The sequence below is a fragment of the Heliconius melpomene genome, chromosome 19 (assembly GCF_056956725.1).
Source record: "Heliconius melpomene rosina isolate 202511_hmr_F chromosome 19, ASM5695672v1, whole genome shotgun sequence".
In the NCBI taxonomy this organism is placed as follows: domain Eukaryota; kingdom Metazoa; phylum Arthropoda; class Insecta; order Lepidoptera; family Nymphalidae; genus Heliconius; species Heliconius melpomene.
In genome coordinates, this window is record NC_140407.1 from 14,279,302 (window position 1) to 14,304,738 (window position 25,437).

General features: G+C 32.1%; 1 protein-coding gene across 1 annotated transcript in view; it reads left to right on the top strand.

Moving 5' to 3' along the window:
* Window positions 1-1,532: 1,532 nt before the first annotated feature.
* The window catches only part of LOC146528968 (uncharacterized), a 107,720-nt gene continuing 83,815 nt past the window's right edge, over window positions 1,533-25,437 (top strand). The window contains exon 1 of the mRNA XM_085203283.1: window positions 1,533-1,803. Within this exon, the coding sequence (XP_085059409.1) occupies window positions 1,792-1,803 (12 nt within the window). The 5' untranslated portion in view covers window positions 1,533-1,791. The remainder of the gene's footprint in view (window positions 1,804-25,437) is intronic.

Genomic DNA, 25,437 nt, shown 5'->3' on the forward strand with positions numbered 1-25,437 from the left:
GTTTAAATCCTAATTATTATTTTAAAAAAAATACAGTCGAATTGATAACCTCCTTTTCTTACAGAAGTCGGTTAAAAACGGCAAATACCTATTAAGGAAATTTCACATACTGAAAATTCAGGATTTCGAGTCAATTATGATTGACAACAATTTATCAAAAAGCTACTAATTTCTTAACTTCTTCTTAGCTCGACTCTAAATAAGTCCAATAAGATTCAATAATTTTACTTATTATTTTTCAATAAAATATTATTTTCTATAATTTAATTTTTGTTTAAGTTTATAAGTATATTTTAGAAATGAGTTATTTTTTTTAAGTTTATAAAAATTATATAGAAAACAACGCCATCTTTTTTACAACTACAAAACTATTTTTTTTGTGTCAAAGTTTTTAGTAAACATCATAGATGGCACTTTTCTTAATTAATAAAAATTCTTTCAATCTTGTTTACTAGAAGGAAATTTATAGTTATTGTAGCTATAATTTATGCTAGTTGTAATTCCCAAACAAAAGAAATAAAATATTATATAAGTTTTATATGTGTTATGAATTAAGGATATCATTTAATTGCCAGTTAAAAATTGTCGAAAAGTTTAATCAGGTACTAGTATTTAGGCACATGAACAAAAAAGTTCTGTAAAGTTACATTAAGAGAATATATTTTTCTTTCACTTTCCACCCAATTTTTCGAGAGCTTGCATGGTTATTAAAAAAAAACATTAAAATTTTATAATAAAAAATGTCTTAATTGGTAGATATTAAATAAATTCATATTAACTTTATGTATAGACGCGATAAAGTAGTTACTAGGAATTATTTTCTTAACATAGATAACATCGTCATCTATGTTAAAATTGTAATATAATTATTCCACTGTTTAAATCTAGACTTTTATAGTTTGGTATATATGACAGATGGCGCTTTTCTAATTTATTATTTAAATTTTTAAATATATTATGTATTCTGGTTTGCAATTTTATTTACCAACATTGAATATTAAATTTATTAACAGGCCGTCGCGACGAAGCGGCACAAGGGTGTGACTGTAACGCGACGGTTGTAGGTTTGATCCCCACTTGAGGAGGTGCAATATTTATTTACGTTTATATTTCCATTTCTTCGCTCTGGTGTCGAGGGAAAGCGCGGCGTTGAGTTCTGCCACTCAACACGTAATGCCTTCACAATTCGACAGAGAGTGGAGATACATCATGAAGCTGATTTATTTTTATTTTAAGTAAAAAGATAAAAAATGCTGTACAGACAAAAGCGCCTGAATATACAATTTATTTATATAACGAGACGTGTATTTTCAACATGTATTTTCTTACTCGAACTCACACTATTTGAATTCAAATACATTTACTATCAGAAAACAAAATGTAAGACAATTATTAGTGTGAGGGTATTTTACAGACAATAAAATAATAATACCCACATAATTATTTATAAAAGAGGAAGGGAACGGCTATAGAAAGTGACGTTTTTGATGGATTGAATCAGTACGTAGTTATTCTGCCTCTCGTAAGGTGTAAAATTATGACGGTGTTCAAGTATTTAAAATCAGTGTCATTGTCGGAACTATGCATTTTGAAACGTGTATAAGTGTAAAGTGTTATATAGAAACAGTGTTAAGTGTGTTGTGTAAAGTGTTAGAAATGTGTATATGTGAAGAGGAACAATAAATTATGGTTATTAAGTATTTTCTTATACTTACCACTTGACATTTTTACAATAAACTATCAGAATTTCAAATCGATATTCAACAGGTATCAACGCAAACATCAGGCTTGATGTGGACAAACGTAAGTCTATCTAATATCTTCATACCCGTATCTATACTTATATTATAAATTGGAAGAGTTTGTATGGTTAAACGCCGCTAATCCCAGGAACTATCTACTGGTTCGATTTGAAAAATCTCTTAGAGATGTAGCCTATTTATTTGTTTATTTTAAGTTTGGAAAACATACACTATAATAAAACATTTGATAAAAAAATATAAACTAGTTAGCAACACAGCCAATAAAGGTTTTATATAAAAAAACAAGTAATATAATAATTGAGGATGGCTCTAGGCATATTAAATCACATTGATCGTTGTGATGATTGGATTATGGATCGACCTCAATCTCGCTTGGGTGTAATCTAATACCAACTCACTCACTGTACTCGTAACTGCGTCCGGAGATACCTCAGGCACTGAGAATGTGTCAGTGTCATACACAAATCTTTGTTATCTCCATTCGACAGCGATGGCGAAGCAGCAGTTAAAAGTTATCATAAATATTTAAAAAAGGCAAAAATTTAAACCTACATCTATTTTACTTCCGGCTTATATTCGTATCATCCTTTAATGTCACCAAATATTTATTTTTTAGCTTCACATGGAACCCTGCACATAGCAGGGTAGGTAGAGGGGTCCTGGTGTTTAGGCCCTCCGTTCCCATTAAGACATCTCCGTTCCTTTTTCTATTTTATTTCCTCGAATGGGAATCCCTGTCTCGTTAACAGCCACACGCTTGAGCCCCTACGACAAACTAGCTTACAATTTTCAAGAAAATATTAACTATATTACTGTAAGGATACTACGAAACCAACAGTATTTCCATCTTAATCAACGTTTTCGACGACCACTATCGATAAACCTGAACATGATCTAGAGGAGAGGAATATCCTTGGACCTATGGAAGGGCTATTTTAGTTCTTCAATTACAGCAACATCCATATGACTTTAATAAGGACACTCCTTTTCTTCAAGAACTCAATCTGTATAGACAATTGACTGACTCACAAAACCTTAAATTAAATAAGAAAAACGCAATAAAAAACGCACGCGCGTAAAGTTTGAGGCGTAAAATGACTCATAAGTAATAAATAATCATCTTATTACCGTAAATACCTATAAATTAGTTAAGGTCAGATAACTAAATTTGCATAAAGGATCGACCTCAAACTGGGTTGGGTGTAATCTAATACAGATTCACTGATCCGTATTATGAACTAGCTGTAAACAGAAACATTTCAACACAACAAAACCTACGTGTCTTGAATTTATACGAGTATACGAAAACAATGTTTAATTTGAATATTTTGTGGGATTCTCTTGTTTTGGTTGAAATGAGCTGAGTGAGTGATGTGATGGTCGTGGGTTCAAATACGATATATTGGTATACAAAATATATGTTAGTTGTTCTGCCAGTCAATATGTAATGTCTAGTATTAAGGTGGAAAGTGGAGAACGAAGTGTCTTGGTGATATATGCGGGATAAAGCGCATGCGGGGTAAAGCTCACCTTGAGCAATGAAAAAAAAAAGCAAAGTAATAAAGCAAATAATTTTTTTTTTGTACTTTCTGAAAAGCAAGATAAAAGTAAATAAAACAGACTATAGGCTATTAACAGTAAATACCAAATTACTTAACAAAAATGTGGGTTGCATATTAAGTTTAATTTATATATAAAAATTACGTATATTTTCATTGTTTAAAAAAGAAAAAAACGATAATAAATTATCATTTTAACAAAGATTTATATCCTCCAATCTGAAATAACGACAGATATTTATATATTTTTTAGCGGTTCACCTAAATTATACCTATAAAAGAAGCTTATCAAGTTGCCCAAATATAAAATTCAGTGGATAAACGCGAATGACAGTCGCCCAAAGAATTTCCGCCAAACGAAGTTTCAAACTCAATTTGCATCTGAAGCAAAAATAAAAAAGTAGGCAATACCGCTAAGTCTTTCATATTCTTAAACCACAGTATATTTATAGAAGGTATGTGTATAAGTATGTATTATGTGAGCCTTTTTATATGAACATGTGATAATGGTTTGTTATTATACGCGACGTTATGTGGTTCGATTCCCACTTGAGGAAATTAAATATATTTTTCTAATTAGATAGGACACAGCGTTTGGTACGAAACACCAAGGAATTCTTCTTAATTTTCTAAAACTACCTTTCACGTCATTTTACAAATAGTTATTATAAATAAATAACGAAATAAAAAATACCTACATTTCCAAAAAAACAAAAAAAAAATGTAAATCTCCCACAAAATGAGATTACCCTTGTTCTTCAAGCGGCAATATTTAAAATGACCTAACCATAATTCCTTCGTTGCATTTAGAGAAGCCCATGAAACGTCAATTTTTCACAGAACGTGCTGCTCTCAGCTCCATTTTAGCAATTTTCTCAAATGAGACAGCTCCAGACGAGGCTTCAGTAAGCTGTGGGCTGCGTGTGTAAATACGTGTTGGTTTGTGTACTTACCTTTGAATAAGATCCTTTCTGACGTGAAAACAAGAAGTCTTTCTATTGTTTCAATGCTATGTTTTTTAGGCCTATCGTGGTGTTGGTAGAAGCGTGTCAGGGAATGCGATAGGTTGTGGATTCGATTTCCACTCGAGAAATTTAACTTTTTAATATTTTTATTCTCTAGTCGTGGTAACGGGACAGGACGCCGCGTTGAGGTCCGCCATTCAACACACAATGCCTAAAAAATAAGTTACTTACAAAAAAAACGACTCTTACTACCTTACACAGGCTGAAGCGTGAAGTTGGAAAAAAAAGATATATAATCTATATCTTTTTTTTATGACTCCGTCATACGTTACGACGCATGACGGCCTTTTCCTAAAAGTATTCAAAGTTGTTCATCTTTGTAATAAAACTTCAACGTGATATATCTTAATTTGGCACATTTGACAGAATGTAACAAGAAAAAATATATATAAAAATAAGAATGATAGACTACAGTTTTTTCCCTATATTTTCTTTTTATGTTTTTGAGTCCATATCCATTATATTAATTAACTTTAGCCTTATAGGCTATAAAAGCCTTTTTGAAACCTACTTTTTACTTTCATGCTGTACGTTGCTTACCTATAGCAGTTGAGACATTTCGGTCCCTCCGTTTTCGTGTTATTGCGTATTCGGAACTGGAACTCAACGCCGCGCTTTGAGTTGAAATCTAGTTAAAATTTACATATACATACGGTTTTTTACGGCATAGCAAATATCCTCATCCTCACTTTCCCTCTAATTTTCGAGATTACGTGTTGAGTGGTAAATGAAAAATATTTAAACATAATCATTCCCTCGAGAAGAAAACGAACTTCAACCGTCGCTTTTACAGTCAGATGCTGTACCGCTGCGCCACGACAGCCTCAAACAGGCAACAACAAGTAACTTTATTCACCATCTTCGAAATGTATATTTACATAGCCAAACCAGCTTTACTCTGTTTCCCGTACACAACAGAGGCAGAGGGAACCTAGTATTAAAACACTCCGTTCCCCATTTGCTGCCGAATTTTGAAGGCATTGCGTGTTGAGGGGCAGAACTTGCTCCTCGACACCAAGTCAAGAAATTAAATATAAACGTAAATAAATATTTCACTACCTCTAGTGGGGATCGAACCCACAACCGTCGCGTTACAGTCACACCCTTGTGCCGCTGCGCCACGACGACTAAACATTTTCTATTTACCTAAGTACGTGGTTCTATGCGTGATAAAAAGAAGACAATCATAAACTACTTAAATATTGTTTTTACTTACTTGCAGCTTATTTACATTTAAATACATGCAGAACATCTGTTGGCTCTCTGCGAAGTAATTAAAGCAGCCGTACCATGTTTACAATTAATCTACATATATTTCCTTTGAGCGTGAGTACGTGTTGCCGACAGCAGAATGTGTGTAGACGATCTAAGGATATAAAAGATGATCAGTTTCTAACAAAGAACAAATATATGATAGAAATTTGGAAATTGAGACCGCCGGGTGTACTTCAAGACAGTCAAGTAATTATCCTGATTGTGGGTAATCGCAAATATTAGTTATCTGCTACCTTATGCAAGTCGCCTTTCCATACCATGCTATAGGCTTTACCTACGCTTATCTAGGCGTTATTTTCACTCTAACACGTATCGGTTCTTTCGACCATCGGCCCGCTTACGCTTCTGCATACTGATTCTACGCTAAATTCCGGTTAAATTGGTTTCCTGGCATATGACTTTATTACAAATTCCATCCGCCAAAAGAAACTCCAAGCATTGTGCCACCATTGTTCTATGAGTTTTACTTAAACTAAGTTAATTTATAGTCTGTATTTTGTAGTGAAACAAGGAACCTAAACTTAGGTGCTCTATTGACAGTGCTAAAAACCACGATCCATTATTAATATTTTGGGAAAGAAGTTGTAACTTTCATATTGGATAATACAATATAATTAATATATTTTCTTAATCAATTAATATTGTTTAATGTTTCAATTCAGATTTCGGAGATCTGCTCCTTCTAAATCGTAATTATGTGACTACTAAATGAATATTCAGTTTGTTTTACTTAAGATTGTTAGAAGTACTCCTTTCGATTGTTGATACAATGTAAATGACCGAATCCGTTTGTTCAAGTTTTGTTATTATTTACGTACAATACACGTAAATAGATTGAATCAATACAATAGTTTGAGGCCTGTCGCAAGGTGGTGGAGGTGACTGTAAACGTGACAGGTTGAGGGTTCTATACTCACTCAAAAAAAAATTATATTTACTGCAAGTAGTAGTTTTCTGCTTCTTTTAATGAAGCAAAGCGCGGCGTTGAATTACGCCACTTAACTCACAATGCCTTCAGAATTTGCCGGAAAGGATGGAAATGAACGTGTCTAATAGGAACTGAGTGCCTTAACGGTTCCAAGGTTTCATGTTGATTATTGACTATAATCACATTTATTTTATTCAGATAAACAGGAAAATATCAATATTTTCAATTTGGTGTGAATTTTTAATAATTCTTCCAAAAAAAACACACTTCACAGCATACTTTGCGCTCCATTCAATATCAACAATATTTAGGATTCCACAACGAAATGACCTACAAAGATGAAGAAATGACCTTATAATCAAAATGTCTACCTGTAAAATGTACTTACGTTAAAGTATTTAGAGAAGTCCATTGTAATTATATAAAAAACAATGTAACTTAAACACGTAAATAGCGAGAATAATTTCAGTTTTAATGACACGCTCGTGGCAGCCGCCGGCGACGCGTAATCTTTGCATTCATCTATCACGGCCCGGATACGTGGGAGGGACAAGGGGTAGCTCGTAAAGCACTACAGTACACTATTATGAGGTTCCCGTCCAGAACATTTCGTAATTATTTACGGACAGATAGACTGACATATCATGATTATACAGAGCATCTTTGATTATCTTAATTGAATTATTATATTTGGATTATAATGTTTTTCTCTAAAGACTGTAACGTGACGGTTGTGAGTTCGATACTCGGGTGAATGAGTTATTATTTATGAATATTTTCATTTTATTCGTTTTTTCAGGAAATCATGGCGTCAAGCGTTCTTAAGATAAGTGCTCTTGTCAGACACACAGACGAACAGACAACAAAGTGATCTTATAAGGGTTCTTTTTTAGAAACGGAACTCGAAAAATAATTTGATATTCTTGACCTTTCAAAAGTTTAAGTTTATTTTATTAACATTTGCATTTCGTGGATAATATATAAATTTCAAAATTTTAACTAACCTTATATTAATCATAACAAAAAAAGTAAATCTAATTACATAATACTTATTTCATTAAGTAAGTAATCAAGTTACCCCATAGAAACTTTCCCGGGAAACTAGAAAAAATTATAGTCGAATCTTGCCGTACCATTTCCCCCTATTCCAAATCCCGTCTGAAGTTGCTCAGCTGTTCAGAACAGAATTAGGTTGTCGTAAACAATGGCACTAACGACCCTTATAGGGATACCGGCCCCATTATCCCTGAACTTACACAATATCACTTAAGGACTTCTTTTACATTGCTTGGTTCGCGTGAGATCAGCTGAATCGACGAACTTCGATCGTAAAGACCTAGGGCAGATTAGCATTTTATCTTTCAATCGGACGTCAGTTATGCTCATCAATATGGGTGATAACAATATTCTTCGAGTACCTACATCTTTTTATACTTTTATACTTGATTGGATAACTGTTGTTTTTAGGGTTCCGTGTCCGAAGGGTAAACAGGAACCCTATTACTAAGACTCCACTGTCCGTTCGTCTGCTACCAGAGTGTATCTCATGAACTGTGATGACAGTTGAAATATTCACAGATGACATATTTCTGTTGCCGCTATAATAACAAATACATAAAGGAAAATAAAATAAATATTATAGGGCCTTCCATAAGGCCTTCCATAATAGACAAGATTTTTTGTTGTTTTTATAGATGGTACAGAACACTTCGTGCGCGAGTCCGACTTACGTACGTACGTACGTACTTGGCCGGTTTTTATTTCTTGCCAATTATTGTATAGTAGTACTCTAAAGGCTTTGTAATGCTCTTAGAAGCATAACCAAGAAATATCTAAAACTTTAATACCACAGATTCCTTTGCATATATCAGAAGCCTTTCAGCTATTTTACCTGTACATTCATATTTCGAGATTTATTTAAAAATTGTCGTATTTAATAGAAAAATTGTATTATTAAAAGAAATGACATGAACTTTTTTACTGTTTTTTTATTATAATATTTATATTAATATTTGTCTAGTATTGTTTTACTCGTATGTTATTTTGTTTCTTCATCCCCAATGGCTCAAATAGAAGCAATCTCAAGTTACACACTTAGTGTACGTCAGGAAGAAGGTTGTTATACGATAACGAATGCCACCATTTATTTTAGATGAATGATATGAATGGATAACTCGTATTACTATGAAAGCACTATTCCTGCTTTATTTTAAACATAGTTTAAGCTTAATTAATTATGTTAAATTTCCATAAAATAGCAAACTTTAAATCTTCGTGCAAATATTTCTTATATCTTTGTTTCTATTTAATAAAAATAATAAGTGTAGGTATAAAATTCATAATTTTAAGAAAGTGTTCTAAAAGTATTAAATAAATAAGTAAGGCTTGCATAACAAGTTGGTATAGCAAAGGGGCGTATCAACATAATATCGTACAAGTATTATAGAAAGACAAACAAGGAATAAGAAAATATTGACATTTACAAACCAGTGAGTTCGCTTCGAGGGTGTAAAGGTTACCTTTGGTACACAAATGACCCTTGTAGGCCCTCAGGGTTGATTATGACATGAGATTATTTGGAGTCAAGAGACGATGAACGTGATGGATCATAACAATATATGATGGCTAATTATGTTTAATAGTTTAATCTGACGTAATTTGCTATAATAGATATATTGTAGTAGTGCAATTAGCAACTGGGTAGGTATTCAGAGGATATGGTGTTTTTTCAACTGTTTTAGCGGGTACCAGCTATCTTGCCTGAACAGTCCTATATGGAACAAATGTTAAAAACTTCAAATATTTCAATTTTATTTTTGTTGAACTGTTTAAAATATTATTTTCTACAAGTTAGCTTTTGTTCAAGTTTGTGTAAGTATAGTAAGAATGGTTTTGAAGTTGTTTTTTTATTCTTTCAGCTTCACGCTTTATCTGTTGCTGTACATAGCAGGGTAGCTTAGGTAGAGGGTACCTAGTGTTAAAATACTACGCTCCCCACTTTCCACCGAATTAAATTAGATTTATTTTATTAAATATTTTTTCAATTATCGTTTTCTTTCTTATTCACTATGGCCCGAACCCTTCGTCGACAATTAGTCAAATTAAGTTTTAAATTTTCATTCTTAAACTATGTACCTATATATAAATGCAAACTTTTAAAATTGTGAATGCACAGAGTTTTCACAATAAATATTATGCAAATATTAGGTACATGACGGTGAAATGTAATAAATTTGCTATAAATTTGGCAAGGCTGACATTTAATAGCGCACGTATAAAATAGAATCATAAAATGTTAAATTGATTTAGGCATTTATGTGCCTTTGGTGAGCAGAGATTCCCCTGGAACGATATGGAAGGGTGATATATAGCTAGATGGAACTTTATGACAAAGTAAAACAACCAGATAACTTATTAAATGATAGTAAAAAATATAAATTTTGCTAAAAATAGTAAAAATACTTTTCAAAGTGGAATATTTATTACATGGGATAATCTTTTTTAGTATATTTCCATTTTTACAAGGAAAAAATAACATAAAAGTAGTACGTCATAGTTGTTAACAAATATTATTTTGGAAAAATGATTCATTTCACCGAGAGAGAATCGAACTCTCAACCATCGCGCCCTTGCGCCAAAATAATTGCCTTAAAGTGTCTTTTATCAGTACCATTAGCCTACATATTCTTAAAAAGATAATAATTCTTATCTCAAAAGATTTATTATAACATTCAAAAGAGGTTGAAAATTTCGTTAAGGAGCTTTGTTCATCAACGACGCATTAAGTACCAGGGTAAAGGCTCTGAAGGAATTTCCACGAAGGGAGCAAGAGTTAATTGTAGGGCTTCTAATTTCTATAATGTCCCCGGACGCTGACTTTATCTTCTCTTAGGCTCTAATTAGATTTTTCTTTCAAATTTATTTTTCTTTTTTAGACTTAGTTTCGACGTAAATTTTTAGTTTTATGTTACTTCTATTATATACTTTTTCGACGTGTAATAAGTTTATATATAATTTTATAGTCCATTTTTTTTATGAATTCTTTACTATATAATAAAATACATATAATAAAATTAATAAATATTGGGAGAATTATTTATATTTATCACAGCAGGGTAGGCAAAGGGGACCTAGTGATAATACTCTCCATTTTCCGCCGAATTCTGGAGGCCTTGCATATTGTGTGGTGGAACTCAACGACGAATTTTGCTTTGACACCAGAGCGAAGAAATGTAAAATATATAATTTAATATATATTTAAATTCCTCTAGTGGGAATCGAACCCATAGCAATCGCTTTAATAGTCACACACTTGTGTCCGTATCAATGTTGTTTGTTGACTTAAATTATTTTATACGACATTCGTTGGGCGAATTTTCGGAAAGTTTTCTTCGAATGGGTTAAGTTATACAGAAAAGTTGTTAACTGTTGCGAACTAGCGAGATGAATGTTGATAGAGGCATAACTTACTACCTACGTGTATTTACATATGAACTGTATATATAAAAGAGTATATTATCTATATATATTATTTGCAAGCAATAATAACATGATAACTAGGCAAAGCGCGACGTTTGAATGGCGGAACTCAGCGCCGCGCTTTGAGAAAAGAAGAAATGAAAAGATAAATTGAAATAAATATTTCATTCCCCCGAGTGGGGTTCGAACCGACAACTGTCGCGTTAAAGTCACAACCTTGTGCCACTGCGAACTTACGGCCTTAATTATATTTTTCGCTATAACTAGATAGGTATTTCATCACTTAGGACGTCCGCGGGTTAAATGGCTAAACAATAATTGAATGTGCCGTACATTTCGCCGTTAACGTAATTTCGAGAGTAATTGAAATTGATTGACTAATGACGGCACTAATTTGTGAAGCAAATATTCCATATTGTATATTTAATATTTCAATAAAATTTGAGGCCAGTCGTGGTGTAGGGGCACGACTGTAGTGACTGTAAGCACGACTGGTTATGGGTTCGATCTCCACTCGATGAAATTTAAATTTATATTTCCATTTGCTACTCGCGCTACTCTGCTGCGGGATACAGCGTAAAAAAATACATTATTGAATTTGCTTGAGAAATCTCTAGTGCGGGTTAAAACTGCTACTATAACTTTAAAAATAATTTGTTTTCTATTATTTAAAAACAACTTTTCACCTTTTATATCACACTTTAAGCCTATATAAAACATAAATCTACCGAAAACCACTTTTAGCTATATTCTATGTCCGTGAGCGTAGCAGAGGGCACTTGTAGCCTGTTCCCCTCAAATTGCGGTGCTCTCGCCTACACACGATTTGAACAACAATTTTCCCAAACCAGTAATTATAGTGAGCGGACCCTCGCGACCAATGGCAACGTAAACATTAGTGTGCCGTAAATAATCTTGCTATTATATCATTTTGAATAACGAGAGACAAATTCTACTAATATTATAATGTTTTTGTGAGTAATATGTGGAATTTGGATAAAACTTTATAGTAATATAGCTCGGAGTGTCTTAACACTAAATTCCCAGGTTCTCTTTGCCTACTCTGCTGCATAAAACAATCTTATAGTTGTTTAGCGATTTTTAAAAAAAAAATTGGATTCTTGAAGAAAATTGGAAAATATTGCTTACTAATTAAGATACGGTTGGGACAGACTTTGTATTTTTTTTCAACATAGCTTTATAGTAAGACTTTCGTATTACACAATAGTTGAAAAGTGTCGGTCTATAATTTTTTTTCAAAAAAACAGAAACAAAAAATGTTTTTTATAAAGCAATATTTCAACTTTCAGGACTTGCCTGGTTGTCTTGGCAGTATGTGAAATGACAAACATTGGATTTACTGATTGAGAATCGAACCAGCAACCACGTTTACATACATTATGCCAAAACTGCGCCAAAATGACCCAAATATGTTACTTTAAACAATTATCTACAGATATCAAAGGTCTAGTTACTTGTTGCGTAGGTTTAGAAGCTCTAATATTAGAGTAATGAAAATTGATACCACGAGATGTGTGGGAGTGATTTACACGAAGTCTCATCTATCTGAGAACCTGTTAAAGGTTAAACGTGAAAGCGTGGGTGTTAAAGGCATATTTTTTAAAATATATGTCTTTCTTTCTTAAGTCAGAGAGAGATATTTTGGTGATATTCGTTTTATGTACATAATTCTCATTGAAATCAGTATAATAAAAAAGTACACGATCTATATATATAAAAAGATTTGTCCTCACTGACTGAGGTAAGACGCACGCACAGCCGTAACCGCTGATGGTAGAAACGTAAAATTTGGAGAGATGTTTACTTTCGTAATCTGGACATCCATTAAGAAGGGATTTTGAAAAATTTTTACCTTAAAGGGGTGAAATAGGGGATGAAAGTTTGTATGGAAAAAAAATTAAATCGGCACCGATTTTTATAAAATTTGAAATTTAGATTTTTAAAAGTATTTAATTGAACACGTATTTCATCGTTTTCTAGAATTCACCCCCTAAGGGTGCAAATAAGGGGTTGAAAATTTGTATGGAAAAATCTTTAAACCGCCACCGATTTTAATAAACTTTTAAATTTAGACTCTTAAAAATATTTCATTGAACACATGTTTCGTGGTTTATTAGAATTCACCCCTAAATAAGCAAGCGAAGCTGCGCGCGTCCGCTAGTTTAAATATATTAAGTCACTTCATTCTCCTTTTTCCAATTTAATCTGCAACATTACATGTTGAGAGGTGGAATTCAACGTAACACTTTGTCTTCGAGAGCGCAAAAATGAAAATAGTTCATTCCTTTGGTTTTAATATTAACATTGAGTATAGCAAATTACTGAAAAATAACCACGTCAAATCATCCAAGAGCGGAGTTTAAACGAGTGGGCACTCGGGGGAATTTTTAATATTTTCATTTCCCAGGTCTGGTGAAGAGACAAAGCGCGGCTATGAGTTCCGATATTCAACACGCACGAGAATTCAGCGGAAAGTGAGAACAGAAGTGTCTTAATGGGAACGAAGTGTCTTAACACTGAGTGATTCTTTCCGCCTACCATGGTATGTGTGAGATATAGCGCGAAACTAAAAAAAACCACAACTAACAAAAGCTAGAAGGTAAAAATAAAGGCGAAAAGAACGATGAATTTCTTTGATTTGTAAAAATAATTTATAGCTAAAATTAAGTTCGTCCATTTAAATTCAGTCACTGCTAAATACTTCAAATTTCCATTGATTTACGAGAAAACTTTTTCTGTTCAAATTATTCGTCGCCTGCCAAAGAATGTTAGGTAAATAAAATTTTGAACATTTCGATTATAAGAATGGTTATGTAAAAATTGATGTAAGTAGATTTTAATTTTATTTTATAACATTATTTTGCATTAAGTTCCGAACCAATTTTATAATTGTAAAGTCTGCGAGAACGTGACTTACAAATGTTGACAAACTTAAGTTTTCTGGCGTATGCAATCATTTAGTATGAAATGAACTACAAATATACTTAAAGCAATCTATCGTTTTCTCAAATAATTTTCAAGTAATTTTGTAGGAGTTCTTTGGGATAATTTCATTAGCTTGGTGGATATGAACATTAAATTTTTTCTCGTTACACGTAAATAGTGGAATAATGTAACTTAGGAAATTATTATTATAAATTTACTTATAATTTACTTTATTTCATGGCTTTATTTAAATTACTACACGTAGGTATATATAATGTTGCAGTTTACTTTTTGTGTGAAATGCACTCACTACAAATATAAGTTTGTAATATTTTATTTTATGGAACCTATAAATTTTCACTTTTCAAACTTCCTTTACTAGTTCTAATTAAGTTAATTGTATTGTGAATTTTGACTACGTGACAAATTTCATAAATATAGGACAAAGGGAAGTATTCTATAGATTTTGAATACCCGGCGAATTTCATTATTTGGTCGTGACAGACGGACAACAAAATTTTCCAAAGAGTTCTGTTTCTTCTTTTGAGATACGGAATCTAGAAAATGTATAATTCGAATCAATGATTTGTTTTTTTTTACAATTTAACGATAACATTTTTAATTTAACATAAAATTTCATAGTGCACTTTAAAAGTTTTCTAAAGTAGGTACTTCAAATATACCATTTAGAAAAGTTGGGGATTCAAGCGTTCCCGAATCGGAAAGTGCTCACACTTCGCAACTACAGATATTTGGAAAGTATTTACATTTATATATTTCGATTCTATACTATTGCAATACAAAATATATTCGAAAAATTTTCGCATCATAAGTTAAATAATATCGTAGAGGATAAAATTCTACTCAAGATGAGAACGAGGAATATTTTTATTTTGAGTTTCTCTTATTTAGTTGGGAAAAGTGCGGCGTTTAGTATATCATCAGTTCAGCTCAGTTATTCTTAAAGTCAAAGTCAAAGTCAAAATATCGATTGATTGATTGATTTCTCGATATATGGCGTTTCGAGCGTGCCAGTTGAGCACAAAACAAAATATCTTTATTCCATAAAAATGCTTAACATTTACTTGGACATGTCATAAAAGTAGAAAAAAAAAATGCAAAACAAAATAACAAAAAAAAAAAAAGTGCAATTTTGACTTGAAAAAAGCCCGTTCAAACGGTTGAGCTCATGAGAAGATACTAGCAAAGAAACTCATGGCCACTCTTTTTAAATGCCAACATTTGTTACAAATTACAATTACAATTAACAATTTCAACTTAGAAATAGAGCAACTCATTTCCAAGCATCTTTATCGTGAACATAATCTTTAACAGGGTAATATGCTTTTTGGCAGAGCCTGTGCTTTACCACTTTTTTAAATTTGTTCAGTGATAAATTAACCACGTCGTTTGGAAGTTTGTTATAAAAGTGTATACTTTGACCTACGAATGAGTGAGACACTTTATGGAGCCTAGAGAAGGGCACAGCAAGCTTATTTTTATTTCTTAAATTATGTTGATGGAGGTCACTGTTTTTATTAAATTTATTAATATTTTAATGCACATATACTAAGTTGTCGTAAATATATTGGGAGTGTAGTGTGAGGATGTTAAAGTAAGCTTAGCTTAGGACACCTAAAGGAAAAGAAACATATTTACAATTATATTCATTACTAGCGGCCCGCTCGCGGTTACACCCGCGTGAGCTTTGTTATTATTAATTGCTGTCTCCATGACTACGTCCTAGTGACGTCTATGCAAAATTTGAGACTCCTTGCATTTGTAGTAACGAAGTTTCATACAAACTTTCGACCCCAAAAACAACCCCTTAGAAGTCAAATATTGTAAATTCCCGTCGTAGCGAGCACCTACGTCCTATAAATAACTCCTATGCAAAATTTGAGATTCCTCGCACATGTAGTTTCTGAGATTTCGTGATGAGTGAGTGACCTTTCGATTTTATATATATAGATATCTTTAAAATGTTGTATTATTAATATTTTACTAACAATTATTAAAATTTTACCAAAATCGATGGTGTACATAATTTTAGTACTAAAATTAGCTTAAAATTAGAGTACCTGTATCTCGATTGCATCAAGTCTGTAATTATTATATAGTTTATCATACATTTTATTATATATAGCACAATTTATCAAAATGAACCGTTCAAACTTTCAGTTCAGTGGACAGAGCTATCAACTACCATTAGGAAGTACAAAGTTAGACATTTCCAAGACTGCATCGTGCAGTAATAATTTATCACTTGCATTCGACGAATACCGGTTTGCAACAACAGTCAATAGTAGTTCAAGAAGAAATAAAAGAGTTTAAATCAGAAGCGTAGTTAGCAGAGTGTTTTATTATTATATTTTTCAATTTCACGTTGTATCCCGCCAAATTCTGGAGACATCTATTTTTACTATTTTAATACTAAAATCTTTCATAAAACATTAGTTTTATGAAAGAATTTATATTTAAATTATGTATGAAACGGGACAAAGAATAATGTTAGTATAATGTGGTCTTATAATTCTTAGATTTCAAAGACTTATTTCAGAATGTGAATTTTAATGTAATTTTTTTATGTCTTGTGAAATGAACGTATTCGTACTATTCATATTTGAATAAAGAGCAAATGTCACTTTTTGCAGATCTTTCTATTATAAAATACGGTTTCACCCGCTTAAACATATTTCTATACTTATTATAGCCAAATTATATAAAATCATTATATAAATTGTTAACTATGAATTTTTCTAAAGTATAAGCTTTGTTACTGGTAAATTTTAATTCTCATTTTTTTAGGCTCATTCCGTTTTTGCGTGAAAGTGGAACACATTCTCACAAACTTTGACATTTATAATATTAGTAGACAGGATAGGATATTCAATATTGTTTAGGCTTTCTAAATATCTATTTTTAGTTTACAGTGAACTTAGTAACAGAAGTAATTTTACAGAAGGAAAAAACAGGCACATCACTATTACATGGCCAACTTCACGCAAGAACTTAAAATTTCTGTAAATAACTACATTTAAAAACAAATAAAAAGCATATCCAAGTCAAGTTTTTATAGGAAAAGTTTGAATTCGATAAGCGTATACATCACGCCCCTTACAGGCGCGCGTTAACTTTATTCATGACATTTTTCCACTCGAAACTGCTAACTGCTGCCATAAACGCGCCAAATCATTAACTTGTTCCAGATAAGGCTTACTGGGAGCCGAGCTCACATTATTCACCTGCTTTTTTTCTACTGAGACTGATTTAAACTGGCTAAAATTTATTTATTATTTCCTATAGTACTTAATGTAGTACTTTTTTAAGCTTCACAGAAACGGAAGCGACTTAACACTAGGTTCCTAGGTTCCCTTTGTCTACCCTGCTCTGTGTGGGATACAGTGTGACGTTAACAAAAAAAATATTTATGTTGAACAGCACAACGAAAAGAAAAATATTATCCTAACAAAGTAAACAGAAGTCCAGCTCCGAGAATATAATCTATAAACTTCAACTTCAACTCAATTGCAAGTGCACAATTTTTTTCTCTTTTTTCTAAAACAAGTGAGGCAATGAAAATAAGTAAGAATCTTGTAGGGAAGTTAATTTTATTCAGCGAGCGTACGGCGCGGGTGACAACTCATCTAACTTGAAACGAGATACGATGTTTCCGAGCTTTGATTAATTTGCCTTCGCGTAGAATGAAAATAATTACATGAAAGTCTAGGAATTCTTCGATGGCTTCGTGTTCATTTTTTTATAGAGATTTTTCTTTTTCATTATTGAAACATTTTCTTGATTAGGCAGGTGGAATTACAATTATTATGAGGCCGTCATGACGCCGGAGAACAAGGCGCAACGCGACGGTTGTAGGTTCGATTCCCACGTTTCGAGGAAACGAGAAACAAGCGAGAGAGAAATCTTAGAAATTCTTCGGTAACGAGGCAAAGCGCGGCGTTGAGTTGCACCACTCAACACGCAATGCCTTAAGAATACGGCGAAAAGAGGAAAACGTAATATCTGTACATTAGTTTCCTAATCCCTGTGCTTACCCTGCTATGTGCGGGATAAAGCGTGAAGCTAGAAAAATATTATGCTAAGACAGCTACTGCTTTCGAAGCTATGCGTTCGATGTAAGCAAGTAAACTGAAAGCGAAAAGCAATTTCCGTAGGGATTTCTTAGTAACATCCATGGTGTAATTGACCTGAAAATTGCAGAAATCTACGGATGCAATTTATTTTTTATTCTTTTATCTCATAGCTTAGTCTCTGCATTCCGTTTTTCATAAATCCCTGTTAGATGGCGGAATTTATCATGGCAATGAATAGAAATTGTAGTAGGACTAATATGTTTCTTTTTGTTTTTTTGATTGTCTTTAAATATGCTACCTAGGGATGGGACCCGAATATCATATTTATGTTATGATTAGAACTCAGTTTTTCTAATATTTTTTTATCGTAAATATGTTACACATATTTTTATATTAATATTTACATTTAAATTCTTGCTTTTATTATCGTTGTCCTTCATAGAGCGCTAACCTGAAAAATAAATACTTTTCATCAAATTTAACATTTCTTTACTAACTTTTAAACTTGAAAGACATTCTTTTATCGTTTTATACGAGGAATCAAACAACAAGTTTTCATAGAAAATATTGGAAAACTATTTATCTATTGATATCGTGTTGGCGTTAGGTTGACGGAAATGAAGGAATACACACAAGATAAGGAAAATAACAGAAGATAGTAAAAATAACAAGTATTACTTATATTTGTTATTAATTTTATTAGCTTCACGCTGTACTCACATATAAGGGTAGGAAGAATAAACCTGGGAACATAGTGCTATGACACTTCATTTCCCAATCAAACACTTCCATTGCCCACTTTCCGCCGAATTCTTGAAGTATTGCGTGTTGAGTGGCGGAATTCATTTGTTTTGCCTTGTTACCAGAGCGAATAAATGGAAACATAAATAAATAAAATAATTCGTTTCCTCAAGTGGGAATCGTACCCACAATCGTCGCGTTTACAGTCTCAAACTTGTGCCACTGCGCCACTACAGCTTTTCGTAAATGTAAAGCAAAAATTCAGAACCGATGGCCAAAAGAAACTAAAATGACAGCAAAGTGCGCTTTTAGTCGCCTTTAGCAATCGCTACGAGCAGACTATACCTACTTGAATAAAGTTTTTACTGTACAGTGTTATTGACTACGAAAATATAAAGAACGAACGACAATGCAAAAATCTATTTATATAACGAATATTTTGAATTTGAAACAAATAATTAGAACTATTGAAATAGACATAATTTTGTTGTTAATTGTGTTGTATTATTCTAAACCTAACATGTTATTATATTTGTAGAATGGATGGAGCGACGTTACAAACTCCATCTTGATCACTCTTCATCTTCAAGAATTCGGCGGAAAGTAAGGAATGTAAAATTTGTAACGGTGAACACTAGGTTCCCAGGCTTTTTCCGTATTATCTAATAAATACTTAAATAATTGAAAATTGGTATATGTATATTTTACATATTATAGGAAGTAACATTGTAAAGGAAGTCGTGGCGCACGGGCATGAGCGTGTGATTATAAACGTAACCGGTTGAGGATTCGATCCCCCTCTCGAAAAAATTAAATATATAATATTTGCATTTCTTCGCTCTGGTGTCGAGGTAAAGAGCGGTGTTGAATTTCGCGACTCAACATGCAATGTCTCCTGAATTCGGCAAGTGGGGAGCAGAGTGTCTTAACACTAGACTCCCTCAGTCTGCTACATGCGGGATACAGCGAAAAGAAAAACATTGTTAAGAATAATATCACCTGAGTTATATTCTCGTTTCGTGCGATTACATAAACATCTAGTTTGTGTAACTCGCTCCACGTCATGGCATCTGACTTGGCGACAGCTGATCGACACTTCATTAAAGGTAAGGAAAGTATTACTTACTAAATATTTTAAAGAGTGCAGTTACTTTATAAAATTCTTTAAAAAAAATCCTTTGTTATTATTGTACTCAAAACATTATAATAATGTTTTTTTTGCGTTTTTAGTATAGCCATTTATATAGTCTCTGTCTTTGTATTATCTGTGACCAATTATAAAATAAAGTACAGTTTAGCATTCGTTACTTTAAAATGAATATGAGGTTTGAATGTATGGTGATAATAAGTTTTTTTTTAAGCATTTTAATGTGGTATTTAGATATTTTTTTGATGTCCAATATCTCAGGAACGATAAAATTTTAAAGCTATATGGGTTGGTTCTAGTTGGAAAAAAAAAAATTCATTTATTACCTGCTATCTTTCAATCACATATAAATACAAATATATTGAATATAATATATACGTACATATTTCATATAATCATAAAAAATATAATATAGTCAAAATAAGAAATATCCATTAATTATAATAAAATAGAAATATTGTATTTTTTTATTTTCTTTTTCACCTTTCCAGATAACTATTTTGACAATTTATTCGGTTTGGTTGAAAGTAATGGCTATCCATTAAAATATTTTACCTATGTAAAATATTTTAACAAGTTTAGGTTTAGCATAGAAATAAAGTGCACATTCATGTTTTTATACCGAATGTATCTATCTGTCATTGTCAACCAATAAATGGATTCTAATATGATTGACATATGTTGAAACATGTTGTGAGTCTTCATTTTCTGTAAACTAATGATAACCATGTTACTAAGGCCGTCGTGCACGAACACAGGATCTCTTTTTTTACATGTATTCTATAATTATGTATATTTATCTTTTTTATTACCGGTTAATTTCCTTCGTGTGTTTTCCATACAACGTGACATTGGCGAAATGAATTGTGCTCAACTGGCACGCTCGAAACGCCATATTTCGAGAAATCAATCAAGGCCGTCGTGACCCAGGGTCACAAGGATATGACTGTAACGTGACAGTTGCGGGTTCGATCACCATTCAAGGGAATGAATTATTATTTATTTATATATTAATTTCTTCGCTCTGGCACTAAGATTTTTTATTTTTGATGCATAAATATATAAATAATTATTTTCTCTTAAAAAAGTTCAAGCCCATAGCTATTTCGTTCGATGTAGTATATAGCAGCACTATCACGACAGCGTATATATAAAAGTTAAGATAAGGTTAACTTTACTATAACCGCGCCATTTTTCGTTACACTCATATCCGCGCACGGTATCTCAAAGCGTGTATAGATAATAATTTTCTTTAAAACTACAGAATATAATAAAAAGTATAAAACCATGTTGTCATAATATTTAATATTATTTTAGCTTCACGTCGTATCCTGCATATAGCAATGTAAACAGAAGAAACCTGGGAGCCTAGTCTTACGATTCTCCGTTCCCATTGTGACAATTTCGTTCCCCACTTTTCACTGAATCTTGGAAGCTTTGCGTGTTGGTTGGCGGAAATCAACGCCGCGTTTAACCTCGTTACAGTCGCGCCTTTGTGCCCCTGCGCCACTATGACCTTTAATACCGTAAATAGTATTACAATATTAGCCTTATAATAAACAAAAAGAAATAAATATGTATTAATTTATTAAAAATAAAATTTTTAAAGCAAACTTTCGCTGTGTTAATATTTAAATACAAATTATACATCTAAAAAAGAAAACTAAAAGAAATATAAATATACATACACTAAGCTTAAGTGGTAGACATTAAAGTTTAATAAAGAGTTAGAGTTAACGTTGCCATGATAGTCACTGAAATGTATAACGTTTATAAGGCACGAGTGCAAATAAGCGGCGCGTAAGCGAAAAGCGGCATTAGAGCTGCGAAGAGAGTTTATTTTACTTGTATGTGGTTGGTTCATTCTACAGTTACTATAGCAGAGGAATTTAAATATAACTTACTACTTTTGTCACTATGCTGCAATTGGAATATATATTACACACGCTATGGTCGTGAATGCGTTTTCTATTTAAAGGATATAAAAAAGAAATCCTGTTTTTTTAAGATTATGGGATCTTGCATAAAGGAGTTTAATGTTAAGAAAGAAAGGCCGGTGTTGGTAAAGGCAGCGGCTTATGACCTGGTGTTTTTCTGGTCATCAGCAGCTAGATATATTTTTGGGAATTTGTTGTAACTACATAATGTTTTGATAATATTATAATACTAACATATTTATTTTGACTCGAATCATACCTATATTATATTTATCTTCTTTCATTAAAAGAGAATTGCTGTATTGTTTTTAAAAAGCTTTTAAAATTTCATATTTTTGCTACTCTTGCCACCGACATACTAAATAATTTAATGTTCCATACAAAATATTTGTATGGAACTACACCTGTTCCAGTTTATATGTATTTGCAACTTTTGTTTAACGTAATAAATATATCGTTATATTTATATTGTTCTATTCTATTCTATTCCATTCTATTTTATATAATAGAATAAAATGTTGACAATAAAATGGAATAATATGTAAAAAAATATATAACTTATATTAAAATCATTTAATGTCTAGCATCGCTCAGTTCTTTATCGTATAACAAACAAACGCAAACATCATTACGTATTTCCATGAAAAAGGGAACTAATAATTTGATAGAGAAGTAAAACGGGCTTTCGCAGCTTACCATTGTCATAAATGTAGAAGAAAAATTCTTTGAATTCTATATTTGTGTGTATAATTTCACAATTCCGAGTTTTCATTTTCAATTGGCAGTGAATAATTTTGGATATTGACTTAATTTGTAAACGTCGTTGTGGCGCACACAATGTCTTGAAAATTGGGCAGAGTGTGAGGAAGAGAGTGTCTTGACTCTAGGTTCATTGTATCTACTTACTACGCGGGACAACGGACGATAATTAATGTGATTTCACGAGGCATAGAAAATAGACATCATATATATTTAAAGCAAAATTTAAAGGCTTTTAAGTTTTAAAAAAAATAAATTATTAAACTATTAAAACAAATGAATGTCTAATTGTCCGACATTTTGGCGAGTAAAAGAGCTTTTCAAGAAACTGCAACTTCAAAGAAAGTTAAATCAAGATTTCCTTATTGTAGGAGGAACAAAAAGCTAAGTATTATTACAACTGAAGGCCGGTGAGAAATAATACAATTGTATAGAAACAACTTTGTGAAACACTGGAGGGCATCGTGGTTTGATTAAAATAATCAAATTCGCAAATAAACGTAAATGTGATTGGATTCTACCTTGTTAGTATTGATGTTTTAGATCATTCACTACGAAGAGGAAACCTGGGAATCTAGTGTTAAGACACTCCGTTCCTATTAAGACAATTCCGGTCCTCACTTTCTGCCGAATTTAGTGACTTTGCGAACACGCAATGTTGACATCAAAGTACCAAACGTTGAGTTCTGCCAATTGCTGAACTCAACACCGTATATGCTTAAAAATATATTTTGACGTATACTAGTGAAATAAAGGTGCGAATCAATCAATATTATGACAAAAATAAAGATCTACGATACTACTACTGACAAAAACAGTTATTGACATAAGATACATTAATAAATGTTATCTTCCATTCGAAAATACGAAACAAAAACCCACCTGTTGGACGCTAAATTATATACGAAACAGTTTAAATATTCAAAAGCTTATAACCCTGTAATAACAAGGCGATTGTTATTACACGAGCGGAAAAATATCGGTATCACGTTACCGCTCAGGACCATTCAGAGACAATTCCGTTAATTCGGGTCCAAATGGTTCGTATTTAATGAACGTCCAGTCCGATATTATGGTTTCCATCCAATGATACCTTCAATAAAACCCTTTTGCCCAATTTCACTAAATATTATCTATTGGCAATGTTAAACTAAAGTTTTCAAAGTTAAATGGTGTGTTAAAATTGTTCTTTTTTAGTGATTGTGTTTATTTAATCTAGTATATTTCGTTTCATACAGTTTGGAGAGAGTAAAAAGTTTTTAATTTCTTTCAATTATAACTTTTAATTTGAGTTTTTGATACATTACAACATTTTATTGTATCATCATAAACTATTAACATAATGTTATAAAAAGAACAATGTTATAAATTATACACTAGTAAATTCATTTTTTATATTTTCTATTTTTATATTTAACATAAAAATGAAACAATTCTATTAATTTGAAGTGTGTCTATTATATTTTTTTTTAAAATGCTTTTTTTATTTATACAAACTAGAACTGGCCAAGGTCAAGTTCTCGTCCGTCTGCAAAATTTTCGTAAAAGTAATACAAAGAATTTGCTTCAGGTACGATTATATAAATACACATATATTCCTTAAATATATATTAAAACATTAATATTTCTTATTACAATAACAAACGTAACGTACGTACAGACGAAACGTAAACTACGTGTATAAATCACAAAAACAGCGAGACCGTGCAAATTCACAGTGAATAACAAACACGGCCATGATGCGGGTAATGAGATTTCGGCGCGGGATAGAAACAAAGAGGTCAATTTGTCCCCAAAACGCCTCAGTGATCCACGGGTTATCCCAAGCTCGAGAGTGTATATCACATGAAATCTGGCGGGACTACGCAGGATAAGGCAGATACTAGAGTAGGCAATATAGGCTACTTTGATACCTTTTTGCTAGAAATAAAGAATATTGTATGGAAGTTTATGGGAGTACTACAAGAATTTCCGTCGCGTAATAGGAAAATATATGTTCGCTGTTTAGAGGTTATTTTCAGTTTTAGTTATGATATAGTTTTTATTTATGCACATTTGTTGAAGCTTGTAAGTCAATTTAATGGACACGTTACTTTTTCTTTTAAAACATATAAATTAAATTATAGGTTCCTAGGTTCCCCCTTGTCTATCCTGGTATAGAACGTGAAGCTTGAAATAAAGGCGCTGATGTTAAATTGTAGATTGATTATTATATAAGTATATTGTATTAATTAATTAATTGAGTAAACCTTTTTAATGATTCCAACTATGATTGTAAACGCGACTGGTTGTAGAATCAATCCCCATACGAGAAGATTAAATATATTTTTTAAATTATACTTCTATTTCTTCGCACTGGCGTCGAGGCAAAGCGCGGCGTTGAATTGCCACTCAGCCACTCAACACGCAATGCGTCCAGAATTAGGCGGAAGGTGGAGAACGGAATGTCTTAACTGTAGCTTACCTGCCTATCCTGCTGCGTGCATCATAAGTGAAGTGAAGCGTGAAGCTGATTTACCTTTTTAATATATAAAAAATAATAGATAAATAATTCGTTAGTTTTCTTTGGAATAAACTAAATAGAGCTAATAGAAATATCGTAATAAAGGGTATAACGAAATAAAACACATTTCCATGTGTAAATTGAACGTGTAATACATTTATATTATAAAGAGATAAAATTTCACATTTTGTAAATATTAGACATTTTCATATAAACTCAGCTGCGGCGTTATACGGTTAAATACAAACATTCATCACTACTCAGCCAGAGTTATATATATG